At 42.2% G+C, this 26,134-nt stretch overlaps 2 protein-coding genes across 3 annotated transcripts in view; both read left to right on the forward strand.

Moving 5' to 3' along the window:
• The window catches only part of LOC109956063 (serine/threonine-protein phosphatase 2A 55 kDa regulatory subunit B beta isoform), a 42,124-nt gene extending 18,783 nt beyond the window's left edge, over positions 1-23,341 (forward strand). The window contains exons 1-10 of one of the 2 annotated variants that reach the window (XM_020592890.1): positions 1,132-1,925; positions 9,393-9,490; positions 10,583-10,748; positions 11,618-11,730; positions 14,477-14,654; positions 14,883-15,047; positions 18,336-18,505; positions 19,042-19,133; positions 19,229-19,352; positions 21,305-23,341. In XM_020592890.1, coding sequence (XP_020448546.1) covers positions 1,856-1,925; positions 9,393-9,490; positions 10,583-10,748; positions 11,618-11,730; positions 14,477-14,654; positions 14,883-15,047; positions 18,336-18,505; positions 19,042-19,133; positions 19,229-19,352; positions 21,305-21,460 — 1,332 coding nt within the window. In that variant the 5' untranslated portion in view covers positions 1,132-1,855 and the 3' untranslated portion in view covers positions 21,461-23,341. Of the gene's footprint in view, positions 1-1,131; positions 1,926-9,392; positions 9,491-10,582; positions 10,749-11,617; positions 11,731-14,476; positions 14,655-14,882; positions 15,048-18,335; positions 18,506-19,041; positions 19,134-19,228; positions 19,353-21,304 lie in introns of those variants that run through there. The other variant, XM_020592881.1, reaches the window with a different exon arrangement.
• Positions 23,342-24,122: 781 nt separating this feature from the next.
• On the forward strand, positions 24,123-25,457 carry gpr151 (G protein-coupled receptor 151). The gene has a single exon (XM_020591189.1). It carries the CDS (start codon positions 24,123-24,125, stop codon positions 25,455-25,457), a length of 1,335 nt encoding a protein of 444 aa, XP_020446845.1.
• Positions 25,458-26,134: the final 677 nt, after the last annotated feature.

A 26,134-nucleotide genomic window follows, 5' to 3' on the forward strand; every position in this document is an offset into this window, starting at 1 on the left:
CTTTTGTCCTCATAGACACTGTTTAAATATTGATAGAGCTGGGAAGCACAGCTGACCATTCAGTCAGATCTGAGAGGGTCAGGGATGGCAGAGTTTCTCTGCAGATCTCACTGGGGGAGCAGAGAACTGTAATATGGAAGCATGTGAATCACAGGCCCTTGTTGATGCTCCAGCAGCCTTCATTATGCCCCTGCATGGATAATGCTCCATAATGTATTCTGATAGGACTGGAGGTTGAAGGGTGATGGGGTGTAAAATAGCATGTGTAGGAAGACCCTGGTTTTTTTCTTCTTTGCTATGAGCAGCCTGCCTCTGTCACAGGCAGATCCCCATTACTAGAGAAAGAGAGAACTGAATGTGCAAATGGTCCCATGGATTAGAGAGCTAATGCATTTAGGAGAGGGAGCTCCACAATCTCTTTATTGCTGATGTGTGTTGAGGCTCGTGCAGAGGAGATACCCGGTCCCTTTGTGGAGCCAGAGAGATTTAGGGTAAAGTGAGTAGATAAGGGCAGGGATGCGCTGTGGGCACAAACAGCCTCATGCACTCATCGGAGATTACGGTTTGATCAGAAGAAGGCGCGTTGTGTGTGGTGTTATTAAACTCTGCATGGAAATGAGGTCTTTCCAGAAAGAGGCACAGACAGCGGCCTTACTAATCTAATTAATCAGCGTCTGGTATTTTCTTCCTCCTTCTCTCTGGCCCTCTCTGCTGCTCCCTCCTTTCAAGTTGGATCCACCCATCCCTCATTCTGACTCTAAATCCCTCCTTTGTGTTCCTCTCTGTCCTAAATTTCCTGAACCTGAACTTCAAAGTGAGTGTTTGGACAGAACTGTGCCATGTCATGTGCTTCTTGTAACACACCTTATAAAGCTCTTCTTGTGGCATGAATAGATGAATAGAACTGGATCTATGTTCAGATGGAAAAGCACCAAAAAGTTTACAGCTCTGTTTGTAGTGCAATGTATAGACATCTCTGCAACAGGATGGAGGGATGGTGATGCTGGATCTATCAGGCTTAAGAAGCAACCTGCTACCAGGCCTTAAGGCATCTGTCCTCAATGCTCACACGAACGTAGTCACCTGCTCAGACAGTGAGTGAGCAGTCTCTGCTGAAGCGCAGCGGCAGCAGCGCAGTGGGTAAGTACAGCACTGCTCTGCGCTATCCGGCACAGTGAGTCAGCTCAGCTGCCGGGATCAGAGGCGCCCCGGTTCTCTTGGATGAATGAATGAATGAGAGAGCGAGGAGACCCTGCAGGATCTGGAGACAGAGGAACGAAGATGCATCTCTGGAGAGACTGTCATGGAGAAACTGAAGTGATCGGAGCAAGCTTGTTGACGCATTTTCTCGCCCGCCCCGCTGGCACTGGGAGGGGGCAGATCTAGGCTGGCTAAACTCAAATCCTCCAAAAGAGATTTACGGAGTGCGTTGCTGCGGGTTCAGCCACCTCAAGAAGACTTAACAGCTCTTTAATTTTTCGCCAGCAGTTCAGTGATAATACCCATATTTTGATGTTTTGAGGAGATTAGTGCGTTTCGGTGAGTTATCTGAAGCAGAGGACGCAATGCGCTTTAATAATTAGGAGAGTCAAACCACTGTTGGGATCGACACTGTCACTGCGTCGCGGACGGGTTTGAGGCGTCCTGAGGTGTGGACCGGACCTGCCCATACATCATAATCATAATCATCATCCTCATCATCATTACAGGTATTTGATCGTGATTGTGTTGATTACACCGGAGATCTGGAGCCATGACAGGCCCCCCGCTGGTCCCACAGGCCGCCTGCTGACGGTACCCGGCACGATGGGAGCAGGTCTGTCGCTTTCAGGATCCGGAACCATCCGATTTATCAATGGAGGAGGAGAGTGACACCCGGAAAATCAACAACAGCTTCCTTCGCGACCACAACTATGCAACCGAAGGTATTTAATCCAGTGATGCCGGAAAAAGCGGTTTTGCCGGCACTTAAAATAACCTCACGCAGTAGTTAGATGGATAGTCACAGACATTGTCATAGATTAGTCTGGTGTCAGTAGCTGCAGATGATGAGGTGGCTTCCCGTCATACCTCCTACATTAGGATGACCACCCTGACCCAGGGGAATCAGGGCTTTAGTCTGTATGGATCATGGGCAGCAAGGGAATAAAGCCCCTGTACAGCGGCTTCATGTGATGTAGTTAGAAACGATGGAGAAATGATGGAAATATAGTTTCCTCGTCTTTTGTGTTCACTTGTTGAAAGAATGAGACAGGGAAGTTGGCCTAATTTTAGGAGACTGAAATATGGATCCTCTCTCTCTCTCTCTCTCTCTCTCTCACGCGCGCCCGTGTTTTTACTGTACACCTACATAACCAAGCACTGAACAATAGCAGTTTCTTGCAGAGCTCTGCACGCGTTTGCTCTACATTGACCAAACATTAGCTTCTTTATTATCAGCCTAACTGTTTGACTCTTAATTGTTCCCTTATGTTCCACCAATCATCTCCACCTATCTACCACAAGCTGCTTAGTTCCGTGATCAACACAAAACACGGATTTCCACGTAAAGACTAACATTAATCTCATTACTACCTTGACCTAATTATTCAGTTTGGTTATGTCAGTTGATGATGGAAGCATCGGAGCTGAGGGCATATGGTAATGTCAGTCTGTATTGCTGAAATGCCATATATTGTCTGTGAATACAGCAGTTAGAAGCATCATAATGAATCTCCAAATCCACAGTTTGGTAGTGGTTCAGTCTTCTGGTATCAAGTTGTTGTTTTGTTTGTTTGTTTGTTTGTTTTTTATACTGTATCGCTGTTTTTTTGAAGTCTTAAAATGATTTTTTTGTGGATTTGTTGCATGTCTGCTATCTTCTTTGTTAATAACAAAATAATTATCCCCATCTTAACAAATAATTGGTTATTAAATTTTGTGCAGACCTTTGTAATGAGCATAGTTTTTGTTTGGTTTGTGTAGTTTATACTCCATGCACTATGGTTTATTTGCAGTTGTATTCATTGCCAGGGCAACACTGGCAAAGCCTTAATTATTTTTTTTCATACAAGCCACATTTCACCAAACACTTACCATAAGGTGTGAAAAGAAACACAATCAGACAAACTGGAAACATAATTCAAAATGTGATGGATCATCTTGTAACTGAGAAGTCAAATAAGATATCTTCACAAATTAGCTACAGAATATATATCTCAGAGCCACAGAGTGGACTAAAGGGTGCTGAAGGTACATGTGGCTACATGTCCCCTCAGATTACTGACGCCCCTACAGGTTGGAGGAGAGACAGAGTCAAGGCTCAGAAAGCAGAATGCCTCATCTTCGTAGTTTCTCTTGCTGCTTTTCTTTGGGATAGCATCATTATTTGCTCAGCTCTGGCACTTACAGATGATTCCCTGCCACTGCTAAGCACACAGACACTAGTTCTTAGTGAGATGAAGTGAAGTGGGGGGTGGGAGTGGGTGTGATGATATCTTTGTTTGATGTGTGTGTGGAGATGAAAAACAGGAGGGGATCTTCTTCCAGCTTGTCTCCTTCTGCCTGTCTCACTCATTTACGCTGTCTTGTTCATTTTATCAGGAGAAGGTGGATTAGAGTTATACAGGTTGTAAAACGTGTCTCTTTAAAGCAAAGAACTGTCTAGTCTGTGGCCCATCTGTGCTTTTCAAACATGGAAAGTCTACTTTTGTTATTTTTTATAGCTATAATTTATGACTTATCGTCACACCTCATATATCATGAATGAGTGTGTGTGTGTGTGTGTCTCACTCCTTTTCTTCTAAGTGGTATGAAGTTGGTTTGCAGCCAAAGATCATACATAGGCCAGTGTCTGGGTCCATCACCATGTCCTCATAAATTCACCATAGTGCACATGCTTCAGCAGGCCCAGTCCGTCCAGACCACACACACACACACACACACACATATATAGGTCCCTGATGAGTGGCGGTGAGCCGGTAGGGATTTCCTTGAGGCCGTGCTTGCCCGTAGCAGCAGGACACTTTAATGATGTCACATTTTAATGATGTCACTCACGCTGACCTTTGCCTTGCACCAATCCCACGCATCAGTAGGCCTGTGGGCGGTTACATTGACTCTGTGTGCACACAGTAATGTGAGTAAAACTGCACTGGCCATCTATATTTGGTTATGAAATTTCTCCTCAACCTTAAAGAAACATTTCTAGAGATACTGTTGTCTCCATGAAACAACATGAACCATTACATTAGAGTCTCATTTACAACCACCAGCCGCCTGTTAGATGACACATTACCATCCCATTAATGGTAATGGGATGGATGGTTCTAGGCTGTGTGTAGTGTGTTCACTCAGTGGACTGTTACTCTCCTACAACATAGATCTCAGTTAATTTTCATAATCTCCAGCTTGGATGTTTCTTTAATGGATGAAACTGTAAAATAGCAGAACACCACAGCGGGTGTTAAAATGGAAATTGCTTCCTTGCTGTGAGGCAGGACCTAACCTAACGTCTGCTTTGGTATTGATTTCTGGTCTTTTACAATTTAGCCACTGGAACAATGACCCAAAGATCTATTGGTAGGACATGAAATCCCTTCCTCCTTCTCTCCCTTACCCACTCTTCTTCCCATTCTCTCCCTCTCTCTCTCTCTTTATATCTGTCTGATGTGAGTACAAGCTTGTTTCTGATGTGACCAACTGAATACTGATGGAGTCCAGTAAGAGAGACCTCACTGCCTTTATTGCTGCTGCTGATGAGAGCGTGAAGATAGCCTGGTTGCCTGTGCCAAGGCAAACGGCCTGAGGCCACACTTTAAGACCCCAGCATAAAAAGACTTAGCCCGCTTTGCCCCCAGGTCCCATTCATTATTCACTATGAAACACTCAAAACGCCGAGCCCCGCCCCTGCACAGCACATAGTGCAAAAAAAGCTCATGTCTATGTGTGAGTGTGTGTGTGTGTGTGTGTGTACAGGGGTGGTGGGTGCTTAATGGCAAGCTGTGAAGTTGGGACAAGTCACACTCCTTATTCAGCAGCTGCTTTCATCCCCTGATTAGCTTCTTATTAAGTCTGGAGCCCCATGAAAATTTAATGAGAACTTATTAAAGAATACCCGTGGTGTTGCTACCATAGGATGATTACAAAAATAACCTATTTCTCAACTGCAAAATAGCTTCCTGGTCAGTGGAGTCGAGGTGCTGCTGTGCTAGCTGTACTGTGTGTGAGCCACTGAGTTACACTGCCAGCCTGAAGGCTAAGCAGTGTTTGACCTTTCTGGAGTTTACAATGGGATACATTTGTAAGTTTTGATAGCTAATTCCTGTGTCCTGTCGAGGAAGCGGTGTCACTTGAAATTCTTCATGTTTGGATGATAAGGTCACTGTAGATACAAGATTTAGGTCTGTACAGCAGCAGCCTCATCTTTGATTCACTCAAGTCTTAAAAACAGGAAGATGAAAGGGATTACACCAAAGCAACACAGACAGGCAGAGAGAGACAGCTTTTGTTTCGGTGGTGGAATATAATTCTATGCGCCTCCACTTCCCTCACCATCCCCCATCTTCAATTTCTTAGAGAATACCAAATAACAAGCATTTCAAATAATCCCTCTTGGTTGTGCTTGCAGGAATTGATCACCTCTTTCACTGCTTTTCACCACACTGCCTCTTGTCTTGTTTGGTCCTGTCCTGTGTTGTGTCTGTAGTCAGATGTGTGCCACAGTGATGTGTTAATGAAGTGTGAGAAGTGAAGCAATAACATGTCTCGCCTGCTTCGCCCTCAAATCCCCGGCATGTGAGGATACATAAAAGCACAAACACACACACAAGTACATATGCGCACTAAAAAAGTATAGCTACACACATTCACATTCAGACAAAACACACACATACATACATACACACACTCGGTCTCACTCTCAAGGGGTTGATCCTGAAGAAACCAGGTTAATTAGCTTGTTCACTCCAGATCTTACTACTCTTCAGATGAAGAGAGCTGCATTGTGCTCTCCTGCTTTGTGTGCAGCTAATAAAGCCTAACAATACCATAATCACATGGCTTTGTAGCAGACTAGTAGGTAGCAGGGCTTATTCAAAATTTTGACTGATCTCTATTGTTACTGGTGTGAAAAGAAGCTGTTATCAGCTGCTTATTCAGCACAGAGATGGTCATTATATACAGAATTTGTGATACATGCGTGTGTTCATATTCTAGAAAGAAAAGGGCACTGACTGATACATTATGAAAGAAGGAGTAAGAGTGCCAAGTAAAAGAGAGTGCAAGAGCAGACCTGAAATATCCCCCGGTCTGATCCTTAGACACAGGATTTAATCGAGCATTTACACAACACCATGTTGCTCACGTCCTTCCCTCTACCTGGAATAACTTTACACTGCTTATGCAACACGCTTTCCATGCAGTCACACTATTTTGGGCCTGCGTGTCTTACACAACCCTCCTATGCCATCAGATTAAGCTTCACTTTGATTTTTTTCCCCCACCCCTGACAGCATTATGTGTTGTCTAAAGGTTAGCCTGGATGCTCCTATTTTGGTCTTTGTGTCTGGACCGATGAGACTCATTGTATGATCTTTTATTGACTGGCCTACCCTTTTCAGACTTCCCTCCTCACTATCCTTTCTTTCAGCGTCTCTTTCTGTTATGCATGATAGATGTTGTATGCTCAGATGTCTAAAAATACATTCAATATCTTCACTCTCCTCCCTGTGTTTCTGGCTCTGCGTGCACACGGTTTCATTCCAAAATCAATGCATATCTATGTTTCCATCCAATTGGTTTGACTCCCTGTTCTATATTGCATGCTGAAGGGGGTTATTGTGGTTCAGATTGGTGAATAGAAACAGATAAGAGCAGTGCCATGCCTGTTTCATACAAACACACATCACAGCAGCGGGCCAACAGGCTTGTCTGTGTTATTACTGGCGATAAATGTGTGCTATGCCGCACATCCCTCTGATGCATCAAGAAGCGCTGACCTGTCTGTGTCAGACCTGGCTGACCACAGGATTTATGGGTTTCATCTGGCTATGGTCTGCTGATGGAGCTGTGTGTGTGCGAGTGAATGTGTGTGTGATCCGAATCTCTAGCTTGCTGCTAATTGCACTCCATCTTGAACCTACTGATGTTCATGTAATAAAAATCAAAGCTGATGCAAGCGGAAAGCCTTCAGGAAAACCCATTCACCTGCAACTCCTTTGCTCATCAAGGTGTTCCCTATAATGAAATTTTATCTGGAAAAAAAATGCATGATCAAACACAGTTCCATCAGTGGCTGGAGTATGTGGTTTGAATACATTTGCATAAGGAAAAGAACTAATCTAGGAAAACATTCCATCATGTTACAGGGAGTTCCAGCTTCACCGGGTCCTCCTGATTCTACATTTAGTGAAATGATTGAAGGATTTATCCATGTGTAAACTCATTATTTGGAATCCATCATTTACTGTTTCTCCTCACTGATTTAATATGTGGATGATGAGGTAAGGAGAGAGGACAGAGTGAGCGGGAAGACAGAGAGAAGTATGAAGGACAAAAGGAGAGAGAAAAGCTTTGATTCAAGAATGCTGACCACTAAGCTGATTCCATTCGATTCACACCAGCAGCTTTGGCTTGATGATGTTGAGGACACACCATTGTGTGTGTGTGTGTGTGTGTGTGTGTGTGTGTGTGTGTGTGTGTGTGTGTGTTGGGGGCTGCACTACATGTCTCTGTGCATGAGGCAATGCATGCAGGTATAGATACAGCAATATGGCGTGTCAGTGGGGTTCTCCCAGGCTGTAATTAGGTCAGAGTGTGTCTTGTCTATGAGGCTTTATTAGTCCCTAGACTCAAGTATGATTAGAATTGTCCCCCTTTCCCCCCACCCCCCCACCTCATGTCATTATCAACACATGGCCATAAGAATCCCTCTGGTCTCATCATTGAATGTAGCTTTCTCAATTAAATGAAACAAGGGACACACACACACACTCACACAACACAAAAACATGATGCTTCGTCATTTCCACCATGCAGAGCAGCTTTGGAAAGATGTCCCTGTTTACAGTGACTCTATTGTCTGAGGGTGTGTGCAGCACTGAACTGCACACACTCCACCAGATGCAGTAGCAAGTTTTTACTCTATTGCAGCACTCTCTCTTTCTGCTGAATTACAGCTAGCATCTGCAACTAAGTCTGAGAGCTACTGGCACACACATACACACACACACACACACACACACCCCTTCGACTGCCGCTAGAGATGGAAATGGTCTCCATAGCAACATTCAGCTCTTCTGTTCAGCACTCCGGCAGTGGCAGGTCCACAGAGGGTGTGTTGTGTGTGTGTGTGTGGGGGGGGGTTACAAAACAACAATCTCTCTCTCTCTGTCTCTGTCTGTTTTTAGCTCTCTCTGTCTAATATTATTGTTACTGTTAAACAGAGGGCGAGCCTCTGTTGTGGTGTGTGTGAGACAGGCATTATACTATCCCTTTTTAGCCCAGGGCTCTATAATAATTACACTCACCGTTAGCCTCTCCTAAATCCAGGCAGATGTATGTCTTTAAGGAGGAGAGGAAAAGCTATAAGGGTAGGTTTCTGTCATTTACTTTTTGGTGAAACTGTAGCTATGCAGAGATACTGGGAAATGTTGGCAGAGAATAAACAATTATATGCTACTACTGTTGTTTTTTTGACATCCTACAGAAAGTTATAAAGTATGTTCAGCTACAAAGAAATGCAGAGTTTAAAGGTGTTTTTACAGAAGGAGCAGGCAAGTCAGTCTTAGATCATCAACTCAGCTTTTATTGGAGGCACCCAGGTCAAGATTAAAACACTGGGGAGACAGAGCCTTTGCTATAGCAGCTCCTAGACTTTGGAATAGTCTACTTTTTGTAGTCAGGTCTGCTTCTAATCTGGCCTCGTTCCATGTTCTTCTTAAAACATACTTATTTACATAGGTATTCCATAGGTACATTTAATTGTGAAGTATTTTGTAACATTTGTTTAGACAGGTGCTATATAAATAAAATTTTGCTTGCGGTGTGGGGTCTTGCAGCCAGGATGAGAGAGATAACTAGTGTGGTGGCAGCATCCCTTTAAAAGTAGGAGTGCAATTAAATGCCACAGACTGGCTCACTTCAATCAGACAAGGGTCTGAATTAGTTGATATCATGCAGTGACTCATTCAGTGGTTTGTCCTAACCCACATTTCACTAAACTAGGGTATCTGTGCTGGAGAGACCTCTGTGGGTTTGTCATGAGATTCCCCTCCCCTTCCGCTGATGTGCTTTCTAGAAGTCATCTTACCAGAGCTCATTGAAATGTCTTTCTGTTTGTGTGACTGATACCTTGACAGCTTTGGGCATGTCCACACTGACACCCCCCTTCTGCTCTGCTTCCTGTGCTGCAGCTGACATTATCTCAACGGTGGAGTTTAACTCATCGGGGGAGCTATTGGCCACTGGGGATAAAGGAGGCAGAGTGGTTGTCTTCCAGAGGGAGCAGGAGGTAGGAAATGCCAACAATGCAGCACTAATTATGCTGCCCTTCTGCTGAAAGGATTTTACAGCCTTGAAATCAAAACTGGAATGTTTGCTTTTAGATAACTAAGCAAAGGGGAATATTTGAAAAGGATTGCTAGCTGATATTTAGCAGTAAATATCTCAAAAACAAACAAAATGTTTTGTTTTGGTGGGACCATTATACATTTGTGTTACATGGAGAGGCATTATGTAAAACCACCAAAACCTAGTCTGAAAATCTTAAAGTTGTCAATGATATCAAATATGTCATGCTGAATTATAAAGAACTTGTGAACTGCACATCTAGAATTTTACATTTCATGTATTGGACCAACCATAAACATGTAGCATATTGGAAATGAGCCTTCATTCTGTATAAATGGTGTATAACTACAGTGGAGTGCAAGCACAAAACAAGCTTATCCAGAAAAAACAAAACCACTGCCGAACACTGTGGAAACAAGAGGGTATGACTATGCTAGTTAATAGTTCTGTGAGGCTGCGCTTACACGCAAAAGTGCTCTGAGATAAATGCTAACATTAGTATGCTAATAAACCTGCAGAGAGAATACTAAAATGTTGATGTTTGGTAGTGTCTGCAATATTCACCATCTTAGCTTAGCAGGTGTGCTAACACTTGCCAGTTTGGACAAAGAAACAAGATTAAACCGAGGCTAACAGGGAACATCATTAGTAGGTAGGTCATCATAAACCAAAGTGGTAAGAATTTGACCTGAAGATCACAAACATAGTTTGAATTCATTGTCTGGGTACCTGTATATATAAATATATGCATATAATGCATAAACCTTTATGGCAGTGTCTTTTATGGCTGACATTGCCAAAACTGGATTCCCAGTGCTAAAAACCTTGAAACTACTTAAGAGGAATTTTGAGGGGAATAGAATATGGATTTACACCAATAATGATTTTTTTCCTCAAATGTTGGACATCTTGTTAAGGAATGAAACTCTTTATACTTAATTTGTGCAAAACAGTATTCAAACTTTAGTATGCAATCTTTAGAGTAAACAGGTCACTCTCTTACTAGGATTTTCTTTCTCTCATTCTTTTGCAGAGTAAGAGCCAGCCCCAGCGTCGAGGGGAGTACAACGTTTACAGCACATTCCAGAGCCACGAGCCGGAGTTTGATTACCTGAAGAGTTTAGAGATCGAGGAGAAGATTAACAAAATTAAATGGCTTCCACAGCAGAATGCTGCGTACTTCCTGCTCTCCACCAACGGTCAGTTAGCTAGCTGTGGTGACCCTGGTACTGTAAGAGTGACACACATGGGAAAAATGGTCAAAAAACCATCAAATCTATCATGAAAGTGTTTAAATGTGGGGGTAGTGTTGTAACTCAACAGTGTCAACCGAAGATTCATTCCTCACATTACAGAATGGTCAGCTAAAAAGATAAAAAGAGGTGTTATTAATATCTTTGACAATTTTGGTGTGAACATATTGCTTGGCTGAGCAACTGCCACAAGCAGAGGGGTTTCAGATTGAACATGTCATGCATGGCTGCCACAGCAGGAACGTGCACATATATTAAGGCATCTGCCATCACACACCATACATGCATGTTACTTCAATCAGACACACACACACACACACACACACACACCAGCAGACAGACATCCTTCATGTTTGTGGGCTTCATGCATGGCTGCCAAGGTACTGCTCGCTGTGGCTGGAGCAGATAGCGGAGGGTCCTGTGGTTATGGCCTTGCTGCTCTGAAACCAATATTCACAGCGGAAATTAAGGGAGAAAAGTAACAACCTGACTGCTGCCATCCCCATCACTAGATCAAGAAGATGGATGTAACTGGTGTTTATGTGATGCAGAATTGAAAAAGCGGCCAGATGGGAAGCGTGCACTGCAGCAGGGAAATGAAGTCAACTTGTAGATTGGTATCAGTGACATCAGAATGTACACAGGAGCCACCATTCATCATCCTCGCTGGCTCCTGCCCAGCTACATACCAGATTGGCTCCCCAACCCCCCACATCCATCTTGTATCTGAGATTCACTGTAGTGAGCAGTAATCCAACTGTATTTTGTGACTCTGTGTGTGTGTGTGTGTGTGTGTGTGTGTGTATCCATCCTAGACAAGACGGTGAAGCTGTGGAAGATCAGTGAGAGAGACAAGCGCCCAGAGGGCTACAATCTGAAGGATGACGACGGACGGATACGAGACCCATCAACCATCACCTCGCTTCGGGTAAGAGGTGGACAGAGATCTAACACCAACCGCAACACCATGTGTACTGTCTCTCTCTCTTGCTCTCTTATGTTTTGTTGTATTGGTGTGTTCAAATGCTTCTGTTTGACTTGGAGTCAAATATCAGGGTATGAGCTGAAGACAGTGAGTGAAAAGAAACAAAATATTTCAACTTACAGCCTCAGGGAACTTTCAGGCTTCTTTCAGAAAAAATAACAATAGAATTTAAAAATATGAACATTTCCATTCACTTCTTCCATAAATAAGAGTGAATAACTCAAAATCTTCTAAAGTCACTGTGAATTACATTGATGTAAAAGTCATTATGGGCCCACTGTACCATAGGTTCATTTTAAATCTACGATGTACTGTTACAAATCATCCAGTCATTTCTTATATGTAATGCAGCAGAATAATCAAATAATTTTACATTTCATAAACTATATAATCATACATCATATTGCTCATGTTGCAAAATTATATTTCCAATCAAATGTTACTATCTTACTAACCATATTTAAAAATATTTTTAGGGATTATTTAGTTTTCTTGCAAAGAGGCTGATACAACTGTCAGTGTCTGTATGGTAACTATAAAGACAGAGCCTGCAGTTATCTTAGCATAAAAACAGAAAACAGACAGAAACAGCTAGTCTGGCTAGGCCAAAATAAACAAATAGACAGAATTCAGAGAGCGCAAACCTCTCCCAAGGCAGCTCAGTTTCCCCATAATGCCATTCCACCTAAAAGCAAAATTCCCATGATAGTTTGGCCCATATAATATGATTCCTTGACTATAAAAACATAACTCAATGATTTGGAATCACAATGATTTCATCATTAGTTTGAAAGCTATTCAAGAAAAACAATATTTCAGTAATAGTGGTTTTCTTCGGGATCTAGCTCAGTAATTTTAAGATTAAGTCAAACTCTTTGATTCATCGATTGAATCGGCAATTTCAGCTACAATTTGGCATTAGCTGCAAGCCTGTAGCATTATTTTTTACATTACATTTACTTTAGACAGAACCAGGTTGGCTCTTTGCCCTCGTTTCCAGTCTTTATGCTTAGATAAGATACCCAGCTCTTGGCTCTAGCTTCATACTTACTATAATCTTCGAGAGTGGTATTGATCTTCTCAACACTTGGCAAGAAAGTGAATTAATTTTGAACTTGTCCTTTTAGAAAATGTTGATTATAGGCCTTCACAGCAGCATCACTCTATTTAAGTGTCTCACAAATTCATGACAGTGTGAAAAGCATTTACAATACCAGGACCCTGATTGTGCTGGCTTGTAATCCTGTATAACATACTGTTCTCTCAAAGTCAGCACAGCTTTGCTTTTAAAAACCCGTTGAATACCAAATGCTCTATTTCAGTACTGATAAACGATAGTCTGGCACCATCCAGTGTCCCATCTTTGGACAATTTTAAACTTAGACTGGCAGAAGAAAGTGAGAATGAGTTACCAGTCCACTACCTCTTTAATTCTCACATGTTGCAGACAGGCACGTAGGACAGCGTGTGTCTGCCATTGTAGAGTAGTGCTGTGTTCATTGTGTCTGTCCCTCTTTGTGTGGCTGGCCAGGGGATCATGGCAACCTGGAGTACAGGCCGGCAGTGTGGCAATCCTATTTAGAGGCTATGAAATCTGTTCGGGGAGAGAAAGCATAGGAGGAGAACCTCAGAAATATTCATCCAAAATGCAGCCAAAAATAAAATTACTTTTTTAAAGCAGGATTATCTCATTTTAAAATATTCCTTTTTACATACTACAATAAAGAGGATTTATTAGGTCATTGTGAAGGTATAGGGGCAGGCTGAACAGCTTAGCTGTCTGTGTTTGGGGGTTATGGGTTAATGTGATCTGTGTCTCTCTGGACATCCAGTGAAAGACATGGAAATGAAGTGACACCCGTGGAGATACAGCAGCCTGCTGGGCTGCCATGTCTCTGTCAGTGCCAGCGATGGACGAGAGGAAAAAAGGAAGAAGCAGTCAATTTGTTCTCTTTGCTCCCTCCCCACCTGTCTCTCTTTGTCTGGGTGTTATCTGACCAATGGGGGGGCTGCATGCAGACTGGTGCTGGGCATCTTTGAAGCCTGAGCAGCACAGTGTAACTGTGTCTGTTTATGTTTGTATATGTGTGTGTGAGAGAGAGAGCTCATCTTAATTCTGCATAGTTCTGTTATCATTCCTCAGCAGGGCCTAGCGATACCCTCGGGTCATCTCTGTTTCCACCTCCTTCGTTTTCTCTCTCTTTTTTGCTATTTCTTTGACAGACACACAAAAAACAGAGCAAGGGTAGCTTCTTCAGTGCTTCCATGAGAGAGAGAAAGAGCGAGAGAGAGAGAGAGGGGGGTGTGATCACTGAGCAGCCGTGTAGCAAACAGATAATCACAGTCTGATTGAACCACCTCATCAAACAGCCCTGGAGCCCCTCAGTCACTCTAGCTGTTTCATTAAGATTTGTGGAGTAAATGTCATATGAATTCCTGGAGTCATTTCATTGTAGCTCACACACACAAAATTCATTTGAGCAAACAAATTATGTGCACACATTTTCACACATGCACAGATACATATCTAGGAAGGCCTTTAGGAAACCAGCATAAAAGTACATCAAATGTTGAATCGGTGCTGCAAAACCCATCAAGGCCTTCAACATAAATATTTTTTCCTGCATTTTTTTCTGTGATTATTTACATTTAGTTTTGCCTTTTCTGTTGGACCCATCTTCACCCCTAGGTGCCAGTGCTGCAGCCCATGGACTTGATGGTTGACGCTACAGCCAAGCGTGTTTTCAGCAATGCCCATACCTACCACATCAACTCTATCTCTGTCAACTCTGACCTTCAGACGTTCATCTCTACTGATGACCTCAGGGTAAACCTGTGGAACCTGGAGATCACTGACCGCAGCTTCAGTATCCTTTTATCTTACCGGACATATTACTGTTGGCATAGAAGTGTGGGTGTGTGAAAAACAGTGGGTGGAGACTAACCCTGATGTTCAGATCTGTCTGTACAGAAACTGTGTCACTCTCTCTATTCCAAATAGTTGTGAGAACAGTTTATCAGAGGTTCCCTTTGCTGTACATGAAAGCAGCTGTCCACAGTTGATATTAGAGTTTGTCCTTAGCACCTGTCTCCAGACATTGTGGACATCAAGCCGGCCAACATGGAGGAGCTGACGGAAGTGATCACCTCAGCGGAGTTTCATCCCCAGCAGTGTCACACCTTTGCCTACAGCAGCAGCAAGGGGTCAATACGCCTCTGTGACATGAGACAGGCTGCACTCTGTGACAAACACTGCAAATGTAAGTATTGATAAAGGACATGATGGAGGTTTTATTTATTTACTGCAACATGAATAATAAAACATTTACAGGACAAAGGACATAACAGAGAAGATGAGACAACAAACATTAACAAAAGAGACAAAGGGATTATTCAGTTTAGTTTGTGTGTGAAAATGTGTAGTGTGGGTGTATCCAACTCTTTGCAGACTGATATTCAGTACATATTAAAGAAAAATAAAATTGAATCAAGGGTTAAATCAACAAGAGTGACCCCAGATTGCATACCCCAGCTCCTGGGGACATGGCGAACATCCCCTAATACTCCTGGTTTGTTAATGGTGGGCAAAGATGAATGGGTAAATAAGACAGCTTGATAGAAAATGGATGCTTGGAATAATAAAATAACAATAAAAGAAAAAATAATAAAGCAATTTTGATCAGATAAATACAATATATACATATGCATACAGATATTTATGCACACCCAGATATATATGTATACACATACTGTATTCATAAAACTAAAATAAATGAAATTAACAAATCAGTAAATATTAGAGAGAGAGAGGAAAGGGAAAAAAGAAAGAAAAGAAGGGGGGGTTGGTTATATTTTCTGTTAATCTAGTTTGATTGATAGGCGTGACACACTCAAAACAGTAGCATGGACAATGACAAATGAGGACTAATAACAGTAACAATAATGAAGTAAAAGCTGCTTGTTATATTTCTAGGAGTTTGTGGGAATGTGCGTGGCCTCAGCCCCTGCTATCTGGTTTAAATTAAAAGTGGTTAGAAACAGATTCAGTGTCAGTAAAAGCTGATATATTATCTTTATGGGTGGATGATATTTTCTCTAGTGTGATGTGTTCTATGAGAAGGCTGGTCCAGGGGTTTATGTGTAATGAGTTTTTAGATTTCTAGTTTAGAAAGATTGTTTTTTGGCAATAGTTAGTGAGATAAGAAGTGGGTTTTTATATTTAATTGGTAGGTGGTTGACTTCTATGATATTACCAAGCAGGCAGAGTGACGGGAAGGGGGGGATTCTACAGCTCAAGATGGTGGAGAGTTTCTCTGTCACCGCTACCCAGAGGGAGTAAACGGGTTGACAGGTCCAAGTAGTGTGGAAGTAATCATCAGCGAAACACAAAGTGCATTGTGAGCAGGTATCTGTGTCAGTGAAACCCATTTTAAACATTTTACCTTGTGTGATCTGAGTCCTGTGAATGGTCTTGTATTGTATAAGCTGTATGTTTATATTGGTAGTCATGGAAAAGATATTATTACAGATCTCGGTCAAGAAGTTGAGGCTGGGGGGGGGGAGCGACAAATCTTTTTCCCATTTAGTCATTGGTATTGTTATTGTTATATTTGTATTTGACATTAGCTTGTGAAGTTCAGATATTATCTTCTTTGAGTCTGTAAACTTCATTGTTCATTGTTATAATTTTTATTCTAAGGTGTCTCAATGTCTATTTGTTATCAGGGAACTAGCAGTAGCACAACTAGCTGCCCTGTTTTATTATATTGAATTGTAACACGGAGTGGGCGAAAGGCGGAGTACACCCTGGACAAGTCACCACTCTATCACAGGGCTGACAAACACTGAGTCAGTTTATTTTATTTTAATCATTTTTCCCTAAAAATACTCAAATTTAAATATTTGGTCCAAAAAATTAAATTCGCTGAAACGACATCAAAATCATAATCTTCATGTGGCCTGGTAGTGCTATAATTATCATGATTAGTCGTGAGCCAAAAAAAAAAAAAAAAAGAAAAAGGCACAGGGTGTAAAAACTAAGTGTTAGAAAACAGAAGGACATATACACACAGCATCATGGTTGCACATTCACACTCAGTTTTTCCTCTTCGGCTCTGCCTTTGTGTAGCAGCCGTCCCTCTGCTCTACATGCCACAGCTGACAGCTCATCAATCAATGGCACTATGTGTCTCCAACAGTGAATGGCCTTCTCTAAAGCTTAACATCACATGCATTCGCTTTGGTCAAATGAATAATGAATACACTGACATTTTTGCTGGAAAAATCAATGGCTTTAGAGCAATTGCATTAGTCCCTCATGGACACACCTTGCTGTTCAATAATGTCAGTTATTTCCTCAGACATATTGATGCATTCACTGGACCGTGAGCTAATACAGCCTGTGGAATTTCACATGAGTGTTAAATTAAAAAATAAAAAAAAGTCTTTGGAATTGGACATGTACACACACAGAACTGGCAGGTGCTCTCGTAAGCCTCAGGCCAGGCCTGGTCATACAGACCTACTGTCTTACTGCACGAACATGTATGCTCAGAGCGTTGCACTTTATAATACCTTCCTCCCACACACACACACAACTTCCTAAACCTCCCACATAAACAAAACAAACAAACATATAATCATACCGCATCCCCTTACCTATAACTGTTGGAGGTTTCTGACAGAGCAAGGATGGATGGATGAGGGATGCAGGGACAGACAGGACAGAAGTGGCAAAGCTCTAAGCCCCAGGATAGAGGATGAGACCAAACAGCTCCCCTGCCATCTCCCCAGGGACCCTATTATACACCCCTGGAGCAGGGCAGGAGGGAGGGCAGGGACGCACACACATGCATATATACATACAGACTGTGCACATGCCCACTTATAAATAAATACTCACTCTATGGCACAAACACACACACACAAATCCACTGGGGCTCAAATGGGCCCAGCACTTTGACATTGATTTGTTTTCCTTATCCCTTCCTCATCCCCCAATTTTTTCATCTCCCACGCTCCATCTCTTGTTAGACTCCCCATTGACACATCACAGAGCTATTCTCCAGGTCCCAGCTGATGAGGAGAGAGGGTGAGGGAGGGGTGGAGGTATTTTTTGGAGAGATGTAGAGGAGAAAGGGTGGGAGGAATGGAGGAGAAGGAACAATAACTTGACAGCTAACAATGGAATGCCTGGCTCTTATCCTCAGTGTGCTGGCCTGTGCACAGATCAGCAGCTGCCAAAATCACTATGAATCATAACCAATATTTACCCAGCATGCTGACCCACGACTGTCTCCCTAAACACACAGAGGAATAATCCTGTGAAGAGATGCAGCTGCTGCAGTGAAACCCCCGCATCCAAGACATGGTTGTGGATGTTACTGTTCACTGATAACAGCCCCCACCACCCAAACAAAATCTATTCTGTGCATTTATTTCTGTGAATGATTAAAAGACTTGCAAAAGGAAAAAAATTTCTCTCCTATGGTGAGAAATATGTTTTCTTTGTCACATGATAAATGCTTTATCCTCATTCTTGCTCACAGACTTTGAAGAGCCAGAGGATCCTTCCACCCGCTCCTTTTTCTCTGAAATCATTTCATCCATCTCTGACGTGAAGTTCAGCCACAACGGGCGCTATCTGATGACAAGGGACTACCTCACTGTCAAAGTGTGGGACCTTCAAATGGAGAACAAACCACTAGAGACATACCAGGTACACTTTTTTTCCATGCTTTTTATGTGCCTGGTGGACAGCTAGATGATTCTTAGCCGGTGAAGTCAATAAATAATGGTTAGGCCCAGATCAAATCAAAGCTTATTGATTTCAGACTAATCACTCAACTTAATCCTGTTTCACTGTCACAGTGTCATCTATAGTGATTTTCCCAGGAGAGGGTTATTGAGCAGACTGTAAGAAAAGACAAATAGTGTCAGTGCAGACCTGAAGGGCAAAACCTCTCACTGTGTGGCCCTGGGGTCAGATCCACACTGTCTGATCGGGGGAAGCGATCTTAGGACAGGTCATGATTGATAAGACCATCAACCAGGCTCAAGGGGTTCTCTGTCCAATTCAAGCTCTGCTTCCACCTGCTACCTAACATCTTAGTATAGGTCACCAGTTCTGAAGGGATTACTGAAAGTAGAACATCCGGTGCTTACGGCTGTGTAGTTGTCTACTGAAAGGGAATATAGGAATTTTAAATCCTGTAGAAATGTGTTCAGATAACCATGTTTTTGTTTGTTTTTCAGGTTCATGATTATTTACGGGGCAAACTTTGTTCTCTGTATGAGAATGACTGCATTTTCGACAAGTTTGAGTGTGTCTGGAATGGAACGGACAGGTGAGATTTCTTTCCATCCACAGCCTTCAGTTTATCATTCCATCCACAAGTCCATCTGACTTGATTACCCTCCACTCTCCTCTGTTCCTCCTTAGCGTCATAATGACTGGCTCCTATAATAATTTCTTCCGAATGTTTGACCGAAACACCAAACGTGATGTCACACTGGAAGCCTCCAGAGAAAACAGCAAGCCCAGAGCCATTCTCAAGCCTCGCAAGGTACATCCATCCTCATCAGTACAAGTTATCTTAGATCAAGTCAAAAACAACTGGGCCTACTGTGGTATGATACCTGAGACTCTCTGCAGATTAATTTCTTTAAACAAAAACACAAAAATTCAGTTGTTGCACCTTCTAAAATGTGAAGATTTGCTGATTTTCTCTTGATTTGTATGACAGTTAAACCAACTATCTCTGGGTATCTTTAGGTATCTCATGTGAAATTACTTGTTTCAGGCACCCACAGCTGCACTAACAGATATTTTATATGAACAATGGATCAAATGACTACATATAAGGTAAATGAAGTTGCTTATAATGATGACGCCACGGACAATTATCAGGTGATTCAGCAGTTCGTCTCAGCTCTATGGAGTAGAGCATGGATTGGGCCACATATTTAGATAGATAGATAGATAGATAGATAGATAGATAGAAATACTTTATTAATCCCAATCTGGGAAATTGCATTGTTTCAGCAGCGGTTCACGCTCAATATCAAGCACACATACCAATAAATAAAATAGATAACCCACTAAAATATAAAACAAATAAAAATACATTAAAAGTTAAAAACAAACCCAACACAATCAAGTACATATACATAATCACATGATGAATTAAACATATGCAAATCTATACAAAGGTGATTCAGTATACAATTACTGTCAATCCAGGAATCGTCTAATGCTCCAAGATGATGTATTGTACAAATTAATGGAGTAAGGCAGGAAAGATTTGCTATAACGTGCTTTACAGCAACGAAGCTCTCTAAATCTTTTAGAGAAGGAGCTCCGCTGTCTATCAAGCACAAATCGGAGAGGATGGTCAGGGTTATCCATAATTTATAAGAGTGTGGCGTCTGAACCTGGCTTGGACCAGACAAGCTTATAGTACAGTATACAATGTCTGAAAATGACCTGAGTCTGACACAGTTGAGCTTGTATGGTCTTTTCCCCCTTATCATTAAATGAAGGAGACATTTACAGTCATGTAGTCTAAAGTTTGACCTAAGTGTCTAAACAGGACCTGAATCTGAACATAATTTCTGTCTAAACCTGGCCCAAACCCTCGGGTACTGACGGGCCCTGACAGGCTCAGTTCAGCTATCCACACTCTAGTATGGAGTGTCTTAGCATTCTCAGCAAACCATTGTGTTAGATAACCATTGTTTTGTTTTTATTACCCACAACTCTACTATTTTGATTCACTGTCATTGCTTTCATTGACCTATTTTCCAGTTTCAAGAGGTTAAATAGTGGCTGTGACTATCTACCTGTGCTGCAAGCTACATTCCCAAGCACCAAACAGCAGGCACAGTTAGCAACTAACAGCTGAAGGCTCAGATAGTTTCCACAGGAGTTAGCAAAGACCAAAATAAGCCTAAAAGAAGAGTGAATATTTGAATTACATTCACTAGGTGAACTCAAACACAGTGCCAAATGTATGCTAATGTAGCTGTGTTGTCTGGGTGTACTGTTTAATAACACATTTGCCATTTGCGACTGTGGTTCAGTGGGTAGAGCAGTCCTCTCCCAACTAGAGGGTCATAGGTTTGAATCTTGGTGCCTGCAGTCCATGTGTCAAAGTGTCCTTGGGCAAGACACTGAACCTCTGGTTGCCCCCGATGGTTAGAGCCATCGGTTGAGTTGGCGCCGCAGATGGCTGCTTTGGTTCTGTACCAGAAACAAGTTCCTTGTCTGTAACATACTTGACCAATAAAGGTGATTATTATTTATCCAGTTTAAAAGGTGATAATCCATCATTTCTGTGTTTACAGTTTGTTCCACTGCCCTTAAATGGCCAAAAATCAAAATAAAATCCATCAGTGTTTACAGTTTGTTCCACTGGCCTAAATGGCCAAAAATCAAAATAAAATCCATTATACTGTTTTAACATTGCTGAAATCTAATTTTAACTGCACAATCTTTATCCTTGTTGCTGTCTTCCAGGTATGTGTAGGTGGAAAACGGCGCAAGGATGAAATCTGTGTAGACAGCCTAGACTTTAGCAAGAAGATCCTTCATACCACGTGGCACCCACTTGAGAATATCATTGCTGTAGCAGCCACCAACAACCTCTATATCTTCCAAGACAAGGTCAACTAAAGGGCAGTCTGTCCATGGTGACCCCTGACCCCAACACATGTGAAGGGCTGCAGGGAGAGGTAGGGCTGGAGAGAGATGGAGCCCTTATCTCTACATCCTTCTCCTCCTCTCCCTACCTCTTATTGTTGCTGGTCTTGAATTTTGCCACTCTGCTGAGGAAGTGCAGAGTTGGGTATCCAGTGACGGAAGTGGTGAGGTAGACAGTATGAATTCTGGGAAGTGGGAAATGGATAAACACCTGGATACAACTTGAGGAAAAGGGTTCCTCAAAATCAGGAATGGACTTACATTCTTCAATTTGACTTCTTATTTAAATTATTTAGCCATGTGGACACCTGAAGGAGTGAATCCTGTGCATTTATGCAACAAGGGGATTGCTGCATGAATAAAATGATGTAGCAGCCCTCTGGACCCTGAAGAAAAAGGTGGATGTGGGTGCACCGGACATAAAACAAAGCACACAGATGGTTTTTCCCTGTCATGTCACAACAGTGCCCCCTCTCTTTCAATCTGTTCATGCTACACTGCATGGGATCGGAGTGTTGAACACTGCAACCTGCTGCAGAATTCCTTCAGGAGAGGAAGCGACTTCATCTCTGAAACCTGAAAGTGAGTTTTCTCGGGTTGTGACACAACACGGTCAGTTTTTCTAGAACCAATTCTGTGTCTCTCTGCTGAGACTGCTGTAGTCTGTAACGTGAATAAAGCCCTTCCAGGCTGTCGATGGTTTTATTTAATGCTGTTTTATAGAGTCTTTCTCTTGGTTAGTGAGTCTGTTTAGAAGCTGTGGTGCCTTTTTTTGGTATGTGGGGGTTTGGTGTAGTGGGTGTTCAGGGGTGGGGGGGACTGAGTCCATGGCAGGAGTATGAATGTTTCAAATGAAATGTTAGGAGCTTTTTGTTTGTTTTTTGGTTTGTTTTTTTGTTTGTTTGCTGTCTCTTTCTCTCTTTTTATAAACTAAAACAAAAAAGCTCCACTGAGATCCAAAGTGGACAAAGAAGTGCTTGAGGAAACGTGGTCATGAGTGCATTATAGCACAGACTACATGCTTGCAAGTTCAGGTGAGGATCCTGTGATATATATAAAGTTATGGTTGCGCTTAACACAAAGCTTCCAGTCTGACATCACTGGTTTGCAGGAGACATGCCAAACCTACAGTAAAATATTTGGCATAATTTGTTCTAAAAAAGATTTACTCACCATGTTTATTTGAATAGTACTGAAGATGATCTGTAGATGGTAGAACTGTAAACTTTTTATGTCAAATGTTTTTGAAAGTCAACCTGAGATTTCTTTGTATAACATAATGCTAGCCTAGCTCTTGATCTTGTTTTTGCATGTGTTGGATCTGAATCTGATTACTGTAAACTGACAGCCTGCATATAGTTATCTGAATGTCTACAGATCATCTGAGGCACTATACAAAATATTACTTGCTTTCTCCAGAAGGAGCCAATTTAAAAAAAAAAAGTTTCATGTATGATTGCTGTGGTGTCTGCCCACGTTTCTCCTCTTGCTTTAGATGGGTAACGTGGACCGGGTTGTATTTCAGCACTTGGCTCTGATCCATTTGGAAATCCTTACTGGTGTCAGATTTGTGTTGAGAACCAACTCCCATGAAGAAGAGCAAAGGTCTACATGAACTCTGTGAAATCAGGGAATTATTAAGTGTGATTCCTTTCAACAGTAGTGTCTTCTAAACAATATCCTTCATGACACTTGTAATTCAAATAACAAAACTTTTATAGCTCAGAATGTATTGAAATGAAATGAATTACCGTGCAGTCTTTATGCTTACTGGACTTTCTTTCAATAAAAAAAAAAAGAATTAAAGATGTGCAAGTTCAAATCCTGCATTGTTTGACCTCCTCGGTTTCCTGACTTAAACTGAATGTAAATCAGATGTTTTATGTCTATGTTAAGCCAGCGTGGCTGTTGCAAAGAATGGTGGAAACCTGATTTTCATCAACTGGACACAGTTGGCAGCTGATTACAAATTACTAAACACCAGCACATTTTAATTTCTTCTGATTTTTCATGTTGATCCAGCAGAAAACAGCCTCCAGATGAAGGCTACTGAACCACCCTATTAGCTTATACAACATAAAGGACAACACAAAAAAAAATTAAATTCATGTTACATTTGTAAAACGCCTTTGCTGTAATGGCAGTGATTTTGTACCATAAAGCCTTTAATCAACAGTTAAGCATCATTATTTCTTGACTCTGCTGAGAAAACCTCACTGTAATGAACACTAACACAAATTTGAAATCCACTGTGTCCACAGGTCGTACTGTGTGCATTATACAGACTTTTTCTAATTGGCTGTGGTCTACGCGCATTTTGTCACCCGGGGACCGCAGCTGTCAATCAAATAGCATCTTTATAACCAGCTGCAGCAGCTGCATCATTGTGTCTCTGGATAAACGCAGCAGACACGGACAGGAGCTGCACTGTGATTATAAATTATGATTTATCAATACGTTCTCGGATGGGATTATTATAAATTATAACAGAGTGGATATTTTCTAGACATCATTTGCAGAATCTCTCTTTAAAGTACTTTCGTGTATCAAAATCTTCTTCAGAACTTTTTTTCCCTTATCAGCTGCCTGCCTCTCACTTTTCATATATTTCTTTCTCACTATCATTTTGGAGAAGATGGATAAGATGAGTGGGAACAATGCTACAGTGGTGAACAGCTCAGTAGACAACTGGTCCTTTAATGAACGTAGCTCATTCCAACACCTGGACCCTGGGGACCTGAGGGTCCTGGTTCCAGCTATCCTGGGAGTCATCTGTGTCTTGGGTGTGGTTTGTAATCTCACTGCGATGGTAATCTTGTTCTCAAATTCTCATAGGGGCAAACTGTCTCTTGTCAGCTCCCTCATCTTCAACCTGATGTTTGCTGATGGGCTGGTGATGGCGTTTGTGGTGCCTTTCCGTGCTGCTTCCTACTCCAGGGCCAGCTGGAATCTGGGCTGGGTGGTGTGCAAGACAGCTGAGTGGTTCCTTCAGTCCTGCATGGCAGCAAAAAGCTTCACAGTGGCAGTCATGGCCAAAGCATGCTACCGCTATGTGTCCAACCCTACAAGGCAGGTGAGCATCCACCTGCGCTCCATCCTGGTGGTGCTCTTCTTCATCTGGCTGTCTGCCTGCTCTGTCACCATCCCTCACTGGCTGTTTGCCACGCTTCAGAGGGAGATCCGTGGCCTGGCGTGTGTGTTGATAATCCCTCTCAAAGCTCGGAATTTCATGTCTGTGTACATCAAAGCATACCCCCTGGGGGTCTACTGCGCACCTCTCTGCTTTGCCCTGCTGTATTTCTGGAAGGCTTATCGCCATTGCCGACACCGCTCCAGTAAGACTCAGAATCTGCGGACACAGATCAGATCCAGAAAACTCACCTTGATGCTATTCAGCCTCACATTAGCCTTGGCTATTCTGTGGCTTCCTCAGTGGGTAGTGTGGGTTTGGGAGCGTTATATAGCAGAGAAAGGAACTGAAGGAGTTCAGCTCCATATCTCTTCTCCTCCCCTTTTTCTAACCCTCTCAGCACAGCTGCTTACCTTCTCTCTGTCGCTGGTGAACCCTCTCATCATCCTCTTCCTCTCCGAAGAATTCAGAGAGGGCTACAGGGGGCTGTGGAGACGCCTCACCTTGCGTAAACAACCTCCACCAAAGCCAAAGCCTGGACCTCACAACCCTACCACTCTCCAGTCACCCTGCCCCAGACCAGAGACATCAGGCCAGCTGAGAGGGGAGAGGAGCCTTCCATCACGTTCCTGCGAAGATCCCAGCCTAGAGGTTCAGACCAAGTCGGAGCAAGATGCTGAAAAAGGAGGAGGAGAGAGAGAAGTAGACAGTGCGAGCCTCAAGGATGGGATTGTCTTACCTGATGTGGAACAGTTCTGGCACGAGAGGGAGACAGGATCAAAGACAGAGGAAAACGATCCTGTGCCGTGGGAGCATCAGAGCAAAGAGGAGAAAAAATAACAACCACCATCACAGCATCACATTCACTACACCCCTCACACATCAGTAGACCTCCGCTGAATGGACTCTGACTTCTGCACCATAAATCACTGGTATCCTGTCAGCTGTGTTTATGGTATTATTCAAAGGTAAGAAGTGCAGTCAGTGTGGACCATGATGGCAGAATACAAATAGACCAGTATCATCTCTATATATGATATTTTTGTTTAATGAGACAACTAGATTATTATTACTGCCAGGTCTTTTTTGGTGGCTGTAAATTAACGCTTCTGGGTGACTGTATAAATTCCTTACATAATTATATATATCCAGTAATGCATGTAGTGAATGATCGAGTAGTTTGCAGATTCCTTTACTTATTTGGACATAATATGCTGCAAGAAATCCCCTGAATAAAATAGATAATTTTCATAACTAGAGGTACTGTAAATGTCAACATTTTAAATGTGTTTTGCTCCCATGTACAAACTTTTTTGATATTGTATATACCCTTTTAGTATTACAAAGTGATGTGGGAGTCTTCAGTTTTTATGTGAAAGTGAATGTTTGTATTTCCTGTCCTCTTTTTGTGAGAGAGATTATTTTGTGCATAACTGTTGTGCATCTGTTTTCTCAGCTGTTTACACTAAAGACAATTCTAAAATAAAATGTAACATGTGTGTGATAAAATTGTGTTG

The sequence above is a fragment of the Monopterus albus genome, unplaced genomic scaffold, assembly GCF_001952655.1.
Source record: "Monopterus albus unplaced genomic scaffold, M_albus_1.0 scaffold2.1, whole genome shotgun sequence".
NCBI lineage: Eukaryota > Metazoa > Chordata > Actinopteri > Synbranchiformes > Synbranchidae > Monopterus > Monopterus albus.